At 43.4% G+C, this 12,056-nt stretch overlaps 1 protein-coding gene and 1 long non-coding RNA gene across 2 annotated transcripts in view; one reads left to right on the forward strand and one right to left on the reverse strand.

The window, feature by feature from the left end:
- Window positions 1-5,818, reverse strand: part of LRP5 (LDL receptor related protein 5) — a 397,037-nt gene extending 391,219 nt beyond the window's left edge. Inside the window, exon 1 of the mRNA XM_069223040.1 lies at window positions 5,604-5,818. Within this exon, the coding sequence (XP_069079141.1) occupies window positions 5,604-5,664 (61 nt within the window). The 5' untranslated portion in view covers window positions 5,665-5,818. The remainder of the gene's footprint in view (window positions 1-5,603) is intronic.
- A 488-nt stretch (window positions 5,819-6,306) lies between these two features.
- Window positions 6,307-12,056, forward strand: part of LOC138283236 (uncharacterized) — a 129,374-nt gene continuing 123,624 nt past the window's right edge. The window contains exon 1 of the long non-coding RNA XR_011201143.1: window positions 6,307-6,747. This is a non-coding gene — a long non-coding RNA (uncharacterized lncRNA). The remainder of the gene's footprint in view (window positions 6,748-12,056) is intronic.

Below are 12,056 nucleotides of genomic sequence, written 5' to 3' on the forward strand. Positions count from 1 at the left end.
TTAGACAAACCGAATACAGGCAAAATAGGTACATCAAAATCATAACAAAATTATCTCGATTAACTGAACAAAAAGACACAAAAAAATATGTATTATCAATAAAAACAAAACACTTCATGCCAAAAACAAATAAGAAAAATGTATATGTAGGAACAGGAAAGAAAAAATGAACAATGATGTGTTTGGAGATATATATATATATATATAAAAAATATATTCACTTTAAAAAAAATAAAAGGTACAGGGATGTTATAGTTAGGCTCACATTTTAAATATACCAAACCGTACATATTCACCAATTAGAGTTCTCAAGTAACTATAACTAGTGCCCTAAAGTAACTATAACGTGCGCCCTTGCCATGCAGTTTCCGATCATTTTACTGCAAATTGATATTATCAATGATGTTATCAAAGATCTCATGAGTGCCGTAATTTGTGGGGTAATTAGCATTGCAAGGTGAGGGCGGCAAAGATGTAGGCAAGTAAAATAAAAAAATAACGTTTAAAAAAAACCTTTTTCTAAGGAAAATATGTCCTAACTATTACTACCTAGTGGCGAATGGCACTAGGTAATATGTTGATTTGTACTGGACTAAGGCACCACTGCACTAGTTTTTGGATACTGGATAGACTACTATGGGGAAAAAAACACAACTTCACTTTTAGAGCTGGCTATTGGTGTCCACCGGTCTCGGTTGCCAATTATAAACAAACTAGTATAATATTTATTTTTTCCCCCTCAAAATTCCCACATGTGTAATCTACTGTCAAAAACTGTGTCTCCATAACAGGATCCAGAAGAAACCATGTATAAAAGGTCAAATGGAATGTACATAAAGACTAAAAAGCAGAAAGGAGACATCCCAGATATGGCTTTCAACCAATCAGTGCCTTAAAGCTAGAATCTGCTCCAGTGTTGTGTAATAGAAATTAAATAAGTAGAAACAAATAGAAATTATAGCAAACATCAAGGAGAGGGCAGCATCAACATTTCTGTCTCTCTGTAAACTGTGTTCTATTTTATTGGCCCTATATTTGCAACGGGTAAATTGCCAATACAATAACCTCAAGTACTAAAACCTTAATTAGTAACAAATTAAAAAATAACTCTGGATATTTCACGGGCAAGCATGAAGGTCGTAATCAGGCCCACAGACGTCCATTCTAGAGGTGTAATCAGTGGTTTTCAACAAAATGGGCCCGGGCCCTAAGGCCCAACAGAGGGCGTTGAAGGGACTCTAGTAGGGTGGGCAGTAGACAACACATGCTGAGTGGTAACAGGCTATGATGGGGACCTGGTGCAACTCAAAGGCTGCATAATGGGGTTTATCTAGAGGGCCCAAATCCATTACAAACTGCCATCATCTCAAAAGTTTTGGAAACTGACATGTCATGCCACTATCTTAAGCAAGGCCATCAGACCAATAAAAGCTTTTAGAAAAAGTGTACACTGAAGCATTCTCCACCCCTGTGAACTGCTCTGCAGTGCCTTTGACCACAGAGCCTGTTGCAACAACAGTGCATTTGATACGTGCCCCTCACTACCTAAGTGTAACCTAAAGTTCACATACACACCAGGTTGCAAGGGCCTGTGGATCATTGCTACCACCAAAACCTAATGACAAAAGCCCATGTATTTAATCTGTTATTTTGAGATATATATTCGATCCAATAATATTATGTGAACATTTAAGTAGGATTTAAATAGGTAAAATAACTTGCAAACATGTTTTCTACAAGGCCAATTGCCATATGTATCTGTTGTGCAGTGCACAGTCAAAAGGTCTCCAAAGAGCAGTAATATAAACATAAATCACAAACATTTGCAAGAAAGCGATGTTGTATATTTATAGAAAACCAAGTTCGCTGAAAGCCAACACTGCATTTCACTTCGCCCCACGGTAGTCAGACTGCTGGCGTGGTGGAAAATTGGTCAAATCTACTCAGTCAGGTAATTACACATCTTTTGAAACGGTGGGTGGCCCGATTGAAGGGAAAAAATACAATCCCTGGGGCCCAGTAATGAAAAGTCTGGCCCGAGTTGTACTCTTCACGATATCTAAAAACCCGCCCTTCAGAAGAGAAAAGAATGCTTGGGTCTGTGTGCCCTGCGAGCTGCGACTCCAGGGAGCGCACAACGAGGCAGCGTTTAGCACAAACTCGAGCCCCCAACGCCAACTTGAAATTTTAGCTCCGTCCTTTACGTGTGACGCTGCGTATTGTAACTGACAGATTACAGATTATCTGCAAGCATAGCACACTAACAATTAAAACACACTTTTCTAAAGAGCTTCAAACACAGGACTGCAACCCCGAACACATTTCTACATCGCAAATTAAAAAAAGGAATTTGGTTTCGGTATACCGCGCACGCATGCTTTTCCAAACACCATGAAAGTACAGAGGTAAACAAAAAGTGAATTTGTGTGCAATGTGAAATACGAACAAAGCCCAAACCCGACTCGCATTCACATAGTCTCAAAAATCCTTAAAAGGTTTTTTTCGCCTGCTCAAGCCAGGAACGGAGAATAAACCATTTGTTTACCTTTCTCTCGTGCTGGTGACATGGATCAGCGGGTTAGACATTGCCTGTTGAGCTCGAACCTCAACGGCAGAGAGCGGTGCGTACACCACGGGGCTGGCTCTGTAATATTATCTGCGTGAAGGGGCGAGAAAGCAAGCGCTTTATAAAGCCAGAGTGAACGCCTGTGATTTAATAAACGTGCTCTACCAGCTTCTTATGGGCAGCCATCAATGGGGTTAGAATATTTGGAACATCTCACCTGCAGCGCTATCAGGGGAGACCCAAATGCATTAGTAATATGAAGATGGCAACAAGTATCCTGAAGCGGCAGAAAAAAAAGAAGAAAAAAACAATGGCTACAAATAGAACGGTGCACGTACAGCCGGTAGAAGAAAAGGAAAGCACGCGTACGACAGCTGGGACACAGGCCGGGGCAAAATATGTTTATAAAAGACCTTCGCAAAATCAGTTGGAGGAGAAGATACCACTGACGACGACAACAAGGCATATTTTACACCCCATGATAAATACAAACGGAGAAAGGACATGCATTCATAGAGGCAGTAGGCTGGGTATCTCAGTGTTCTGGTACACACAGCGCGATATAAAAGTGCTTCGTGCAGCTCCAAGCAGCCATCTAAAGCAGACCACACGTACTCACACAAACAGTGTGCAGGTCTGCTACACGAGCTGACAGACCACGTCTATCTCCTCGCCAAGTGCCCAGGCCATGTACAGGACAGCACGGGCTTCCGCACAAAGCAGCGGGAAAGCCTCCTCGGCCACAGCTGGTGCTCAGCAAGGTGCGACCTCGGCGTACACCACCGATGCTCTAAGGAGCGTGACTTGTGGGCACAGACAGGAGTGTACGGCCGGCTATATGCAAACAGCAAGGACAATCTATATGTGAGCACCTTCCTCACGAGGAGCAGCCTGTAAGCATACACACGCTACCCATGCACTCTGCATGGCAGCACCTGAGGGGCAGTCTACATATGTATGCACTGCTGAGGCACATGTATCTTGCGAGAGCAATTACTGCACACATTCGCTGTATAACCTCTGTGTATGGGTCGTTTGCGCTCTTGGCGCTACGGACGCGAGTATGGCTACATGTTACATACAGTTTGTTGACTGTGTCTAGAGGCGCTGTTACTCGGAGCCTTGATTTATACGTCATTACTGCGGCTTTTTCTAGCTAGCAGCTGTGCTAGAGTCTCTGATCTCGGCCTATGGGGCCTTACACCATTGTCAATTAGGACAAGAACATCTGCTCCTGATAATATTGTTTTTTCTCACGGTGTGGCGACCAGATTTTTACATGTTTGGATGCTATTTTGTAGCACTATGTATGGGTTGTCTGTGTGGTGTGCAAGCTTTTCATTATGGGTTTATTAAAGTTTGATGTTGGCGCCGTCTGCACAATAAGAACTTAATAGTGGGAAACTTGACCAACATTTGAGTAAACGTAGCGTTGCATTGATGGGGGATTTACTTTCTCCTTTTGCATCTATCTCCCACAGACTGGTAGGCAGCGTATGTCTTAACCCTAGTACATAACGGGAACCACCACCTGAGGGAACTACTCGGATTAGGATATTGATACTTAGCAGTTCCCTCTAAATAGGAGAGGCAGTAGCCTCATGGCCATTACCCATATTTTTTTCACAATTTTCTGAACTGGGGAGACGAGGTACACTCTATCGCATTGTTTCTTTGGTCCTGAAGAGCACTGCTGAGCCTATTCAGCATGGCCACTAGGCGCACAACATGTTGACCTGGTTAGTTCTGGCTACTGAGCACATTGAATCCCTAAAATATCCCTGACTTTTTAAATAGCGCTTTTAAACCCACCAAGAGTGCCACAATAGTAAAGGTTATGGGTGGACTCTTGTAGACGGTTTTAAACATTTTCCCTCTTTTTCACTTACCTACACTTAGTACACCTGCCCCCACACTGACCATCATCATACAGCATAAAAAAGATCTCCACTGAAGTAAGCCGTCGAAGGACCCGTAGGACATTGCAGTGCGGTTCTACGAGGAGCAGGCCGATGGTGACAGCCCTATGGGGTGTGTGGGCAACATAAGATAATACATAGGGCTCCCCTGGTTTGGAATTGAGTTTAGCTTTCTTGCCTGTTTTAGCTGACTTTAATAGGAACAGTAGCTGCCTGTGCAGTGATTTTATGTTCTGGGAGCCCAGGTACTGTGGAGATCGATCGGTTTTGAGTCCCCCTCTTCTTTGGTGGCACAACATAGAAGTTGTCCGCACATGTGCTAAATGAGCCTCAAGACTCATTACAAGCGTCAGGACATCCACACACATAGGTAACATTGTTTGTGCATATTCAAGATGAAGTAGCAATCTGTACATATACAAACTGTTACAGTAGTCCATACTTGTGGACTGTAACAACTTTTAATTCACACAAGCAAAGCATGAGCAATCGGTGCAGGGGGACGTTACACACATGCACAGAGGGGGGGGGGGGGGGGGGACCCTGAGTTCGCAAAGAAGGAACTATCGAGGTCTGTACATAAACTGGAGTAGTCTATATAAGCGCACACCAGGCTGGCTGTACGCCCATGCAGGTAATGTAAGATCAAAACACACAGTTGTAGCTATCTTATACCTTGGTACATGGTCCATTAGCATTTCGTACACGTGCATTTTGCACATGCACTTTTCGATTACTCGGTGTAAGCGCTGCTTACACGCGTTGGTGGTACCGAGGCGAGCTCGACGCCTGTAATGGTGCTGTAACAGACCGTACAGGTCGGTCACATCGGGACAGAGCGCAGCGTGTGTGCGGCGCACAGCGCTATGAACGGCGCCTGCAGCCAGCAAGATCCCTAGCCGCACAACGCGGCTCCGGGACAAAGGCTGTGGCCTCGGGAAGCACAAAGAGTTAGACGCTCCCTCCAGCTCTGAACTCGCCGAAAGTTCCTGCGAGTGCTGTAAGGTGACACCGCGTCCGCGGGAGGGGGCCTCCGTAGCAGCTTCCACAAACATTTCCAGGTTGCGCTCGCAGGTCTCAACACTACCCCCATTCCACGGGCCGTACCCCGAACTCACCGCCAACGTGCAGCAACAGGCCGCAGCTCCCCAGCAGCAAGAGCGGGAGGCACGGCTCCATGGCCGCCTCAGGCCGGGGGCTCCATCACACTCCGCCAAGCTCGGTGGCCTTTCTTAGCGCAGCTCCCAGTTCACGGGACAAAATGGGACGGGGACGGGGCAGGCTGCTGTGGCACAGACCGCCCACCCCTGACACAAGGACACGCCCCCACTGCGAGAACCCCTCGCAACGCAGGCCCCTTCGCAAGCGCAACTCCGCCCTTACAGCGCCGCAATTGTGCTAACCACGCCCCTGGGGTATTCACGTCCCTGAAACCCAACCCTGCCCGCCGTAACCTTTTCTGAAATACAGCTTGTACCCTCATTTACTGATTATTCATCCAGTGTGCTAGAGCGCGAAAATGGTCTATTGGCATCAAGGTGCTTTTGTAAGTGATTTAAAGTTAGACAAAAAGTAGCAAAAGTGCGTAAACAAAAACGTAGGGTCAGCTATAGCGCTCGGCTTTGCCCCTTTAAGCCTATTGGATACTGGCCCAGACGCCCATGAGGCGGCGCCTCACTTCTACTACAAGCGCAGCCTACTTAAACTAGTTGTGTTCGTTACGTGCTTTTCAGCTCAGACCGTCCCCGCCTCCTGGTTCTTTCTACACTAATATGCCTCGCCTCCACGCTGGCCCGGGGCCACCTCGCCCCTCATAGAGCAGACTGTGCCCGCCTAATTCTGTTTTAGCCACGCCTATTCGAGTCCAAGACACTCCAGCCTCTATCCCTTAGAAGTCTGAAACTTTCTTTGCTCGCGAAATCTTCCCATGGAAATTACATCCCGCGAGAGTTGCAAAGACGTTTCAGGTCCAGACGAGAAGACTTCCGGCGTGCTTCTTCTGCACTTTTTTTTTTGAGTTTGTAGTTCATGCACTACAGCCCTTTATTGGCATGAGTACATAAACGGATATTACAAAACATTAGAAGACCTTTCACTTGGATAATTCTGCAACATATAATTAGCAACTTGGTAGACAGAGCAAACTTCGAAATAAATGTAAAATAAACGAAAAAATACGAACTAGCCTCATAGCTTGCAAAGGAGAGAAGCCGTGCCTTGCAGCGTCCAAAGCGGCATCCAGGGCTAGTGGGATTATGAGAGGTAGGAGGACCTCATTAAGTGGCGTGTTTCACTAAATTATTCTGCCAGAAAAGGTCAATTATGTGGAGTAATGCAGCACATTTTATGATCGTATTTATTATTTTGTCATTTTTATACATGTTAACTCTGTCTGGGCAAAGGTCCTCACTAGTACTGATTCAATCTTTATTGTTTCAGCTGTACGCCTTACAATATAACGCACACATTTGATATACATAAATATGATTCAAATATACAATGACAATCCACAGTTCAAAAACATATATTTCAACAATTAAACCTACTTCTACATAAAATCTACATACACTATAGTTGTCAAAGTCTTAATCAGAGCGCATCTAAAGAGAAAGTTAAAATTGTTTCTGGATAATTTCAATAAAACTGTTATCAATTATAACTCAGCGATCATTCGTCTATCCATCGTTTTGCCACACAGTCCCTAAATTAGGTCATGCGACTACCCCGCTACGAAGTGGAAAGTATAGTTATTTGGTTACATAATAGCATCATCCTAGATTAAATCCAGTTTGTCATAGTTAAGCAAATGCTAAAAATACATATCCAATGTATATGGCACAACAAAGTTCAAGTGTATTTACAATTCAAATCACATCCTCTTAACATGAATTAGAATACTAGTAACTTTTGATCTATGTGAGCACATTACTTTTTTTGTGAAATCTGCAAATTATGTAGAAGATGATGGGTTATGTGGCAAATGTGTAAATCCATAATTATGTGGAAAACACAGCAGCAGCAAAATCACATGATTCCAGAAGCATTGAACATAATGTATTGAAACATCACACCTAAGGACACTGTAGCATATAAATGGCACTTGTACGCTAACTGAAAACTTAACATCTATTGGCGATATTTCATGTGCTGTGAGTGAACGCTTACTCTGACCTCCAAATGTGTGTCTCACTATCAATGAGTGAGATATGAGATCTCTGACATTAGGAGTTTACAATATTTTGGTGTATATTCTTAACATGTTGATAACACTTTTATGTGATTAAATCAAAATGTTAATTATTAATAGTGTGAAAAACAATTAATCTAATCAGTAATTCACATGTGTGTACCGTCATGAAGCCAATCCAGTTGAAACCATGTTGCTGCAACATGTTATGGTGTGTTTTGCTGGTTTATGCTAACTAGGGTTCAGTTAGGCCTCAACACCATGTTGTCAAAAATGGATTTCACCACATTATGTTTATTCTCTGTTTAATTTCTGCTGCAAGTAGTTAAGCAAAATGTGAATTTGTTTATTTCCGAATGACACTTTGTTTATTTCCGATTGACACTGTTCTTAAAGAAAGGCTGCTAGATGGCTTACTGTAACACTTTTTCACAGACCTTCCGCTTGCATGCGGTATTGCATTAATTGACAATAGTTCACTGTTTTTTGAGTAACTAGTTTGTTCTGACACGTGGGGTTTACATCAGGTTAGAGGGGATGCATCAATATTCATGTAGTGGGTTAGTGTAAAGGTGTAGACCTATGTTTTAAAAGTCTGTAATTTGATTAGTTGAAAATGTAATTCTTTGGTCATATCACAATGAGTTGTCAGTCCTAATGCTTTTCTATGGAGAAAATGACTATATAAATTCTTGAATTCAGGGGTGAGCCAGATACCTTTCGTGTGCTACTACGATGGCTGTCCAATTTCATACTGATTTTGGTGCACATTTGAGACTTATCTTATTATTGATATTGCTTATTGTTCTGCATTGTTTCTATTACTGAGAATCTTCATGGTAATGCGTCTGAGTTTAAATGAAATTTGCTGCATCTGTGCTTTACTATTTCTGTATTGTACATTTTTAAATTTTGTAATAAACTTTAATGGTTTTCCTAAAGTTTACTCTAGAACTCGCTTTTTGAGTCAATCCTTTCTTTATTTGACTGTATTTTGAGATGCTGTTTTGAACTTTGTCTCTGGGACACATTGCCTCATGACTTGAGGTGAGCCCAGTCTCCAATCCACCCAACTCCTGGGTGGTCTCTGAGCTGTAAATTTTGAGGGTATAGCATGCTCACAGTTTCACATATGCAAACAGCTCTTTTTTATTTCTGTCATATCCCTTTTCAGATGTCTCTTAGTGGCTATGCATTTTCTTACCTCCTGCCAGACGATGTAATGTTGAACATGTGCTCTGAAGTTTAACCTGGGAGACCCCTAAGACATCAAGCATATTGGCTGCTGCATGACATTATGATGTTTACTAAAAGCTGTTTGGGCACTTTGGGACTCAACAAAATCACTGTGTATTTACTTCTGTTTATGGTGCCTCCTCTTAGCGTGCACCTTAACCCAGAAGTACAACAGTGGAACACCACATTCAAGACAAGCAAAGGAATCAAGATCATGCACCAGTGCAATCCTGATCCCCATTACAAAAAACCTGCACTGGTGAAATGTCTGAGGGCACTCAGTATCACATGCTTGCAGATCTTCTGGCACCCAAGATCATCAAACCGACAGAAAGAGCCTTGGCTGCTAAAAAAAACCCACTTAAACTTCAGGTACGGAATACGCTGTAACACTCAACTTGTCTGCAGCAGAAATGGTGCAGCAGGCACACAATCCTTGCCTGATAGGGCAGAAAGATATGGGGTGGTCAACAGGGACACAGCAGAAATGTGCCACAATAACAATCCACCAAAAGCATCTGCCGAACATGGACAGCTCAAGTTCCACTTCCCCAGACGCCTCATCTTATATCATCAATAAATCAAAACTGATCATTTTTATTTCAGGGGTACCATCAGTTGCCCTGTTCATGCTGGTCAGAAACCCATTGTCACAGGCTACAAAATTGTAAGATGAGCAATTTGAAATCTACACCGTGGCCCCAAAGACAAATACTGAAATAAAAGCTACATTTTGTAAAATGTAGTGGGCAAAGCAGTATTCAAGCTCTCTAAAACCTTACATAAAGCAGGTCTAGTAGGCATACATGCATCACTGCTGAACACACTAAATACCAAGTTCACACTTCTACTAATCTTGATTATCAGCAGTTCATGCTTTGCAAGCCTGACGGGGCCCAGAAGAGGCAATTGATTTAGACATATTGTTAGAAATGGGATCTTGGTTGGCAGTCAGGTTACCCCCGTCCAAGCAAGGACCCACACTCTAGTCAGGGTAAAGAAGAATCACCCTCCGTTAACCCCTGCTCACACCCTAGGTAGCTTGGCACCAGTAGGCAGGCTTAACTTCAGAAGCAATGTGTAAAGTATTTGTTCCAACATGCACAGTAATACAGTGAAAACACTATAAAATGACACAACACACGTTTAGAAAAATAGGTCATATTTATTTAATCAAAACAACAAAAATCCGACATACACAAGTCAAGATATGAATCTTAAAAAGAATAAGAGCCTTAATCCTTAGAAAACCGTGAGAATTATGTTATTGCACAAAAGTACCTGCCGTACAGGCGAACGTGCATCAAAAAAGGACAGCGATGTGTCAATTTCTTACTCGCAAGCAAGACCGTGCGTCATTCCTCCTCCGGTTGGGTTGGTGTGCGTCGTTTCTTCTCTTCTTCAAGAGAGCGATGCATCGATCCAGGGTGGGTACCTCGGTTCCGGGCAGGCTTTGCGTGGATTTTCCTTGCCCAGCGATGTTGCGTTGAAATCCGGTCGCATGGTGTCAAGAAACCGTGCTGAAGGGGGCTTGCGTCACTAACAGCAGCCGCTGCTGGTGTTGCGTGTCGTTTCTGCAGCCATGTTGCGTCGATCTCCCAGCTGCGATGCAGGCGGAGTGTCAATTGTAGCCGCGAGGCCGGCGGCGCAGCATTTATCAGCCACGTTGCAGTGGTATGTTGAAAGTTTCCCCACCCGGTGGTCTTTGTGTGGATTTCTGTCCTTTTCCACCAGCTTCACCTTTCAAGGGCCCAGAGACAGGTAAGGGCACCACTTGGCAGGGCAGGACTCTAAGCAGAAAGTCCGGGTGCTGGCAGAGAGGAGTCTTTGATGTCCCTGAGACTTCAACAACTGGAGGAAAGCTCAGCTCAAACCCTTAGAGATTCATCATCAGTGGGAAGTCACACAAAAGTCAGTCTTTGTCCTCTCCCAGGCAGAAGCTGCTACTGCAGACCAACGCACCAAAGTACAGTCACAGTCAAAAGGGCAGTACTCCTTCTCCAGCTCTTCTACTGGGCAGAGGTTCCTCTTGGTTCCAGAAGTAATCTGATTTTCAGGGGTTTTGGGTCCCCTTGTTTTACCCCTTTCTGACTTTGAAGTAGGCCTACTTCGAAGAGACGTCTCTGTTGTTCACAAGATCCTGCCTGGCCAAGGACAGGCCCCAGACACTATCCAGGGGGTTGGAGACTGCTTTGTGTCAGGGCAGACACAGCCCTTTCAGGTGTAAGTGACCACTCCTCCTCTCCAGCCCGGAAGGCCCATCAGGATATGCAGGCTACACCCCAGTTTCCTTTGTGTCACTGTCTAGAGGAGAGGTGCAAACAGCACAACTGTCGAACTGACCCAGACAGGGAATCCACAAACAGGCAGAGTCACAGAATGCTTTAAGCAAGAAAATGCCTACTTTCTAAAAGTTGCATTTTCAAACACACAATCTAAAAACAACCTTTACCAAAAGATGTATTTTTAAATTGTGATTTCAGAGACCCTAACGTCCACATTTCCATCTGCTCCTAAAGGAAAACAAAAATCTTACTCTTGCAAGGTATAAGTAGAGGTCATGCCATGAATCTCCAGAACCCCTACACACAAACCTTGATATTTTATAATAATTAGTTTTTATGATGTGCTTAATTAATATGTACATCACTTGAGTAAGATTTATCATAATTACTACCTCAACAATAATAAACAATATTTTGAGTGAATAAAATATAGATCCCCAAACATTGCTGATCACATATCTAATATTCTAAAATAACTCTCTATTTACCCTGTTGCTTCATATTATGATTTAGTTTGTTCTTTAGTCATTGAAAACTGAAGTACATCTACATATTTCTTCCCCTGCCCAGACTACAAGAGGTCTAGGGTGACAAAAGGCTAGTGTCAAGTTCCTTTGTGAGTGTGCTGGTGACAGCCTTTTGTAATGTAAGTGATGCAAGGAACAGCTCTGCCTCTTCCTTCTTGGCAGGATGGCCCGCTCCCAAATACACCGGATCCTTGTTCTCTGTCTGAGCTGATACACATTCTTGATGGGGAAGGAATTAGCAGGATGAGGCAACTGGAAAGTCCTAGAAGGCCTCAGAAAGTTTAAGACAAGAAACTGCTAACTTTCTTAAAGTGACATTTTCAAAAGTGTAATCTA

Source organism: Pleurodeles waltl, chromosome 3_1 (genome assembly GCF_031143425.1).
Source record: "Pleurodeles waltl isolate 20211129_DDA chromosome 3_1, aPleWal1.hap1.20221129, whole genome shotgun sequence".
NCBI classification, from domain to species: Eukaryota; Metazoa; Chordata; class Amphibia; order Caudata; family Salamandridae; genus Pleurodeles; species Pleurodeles waltl.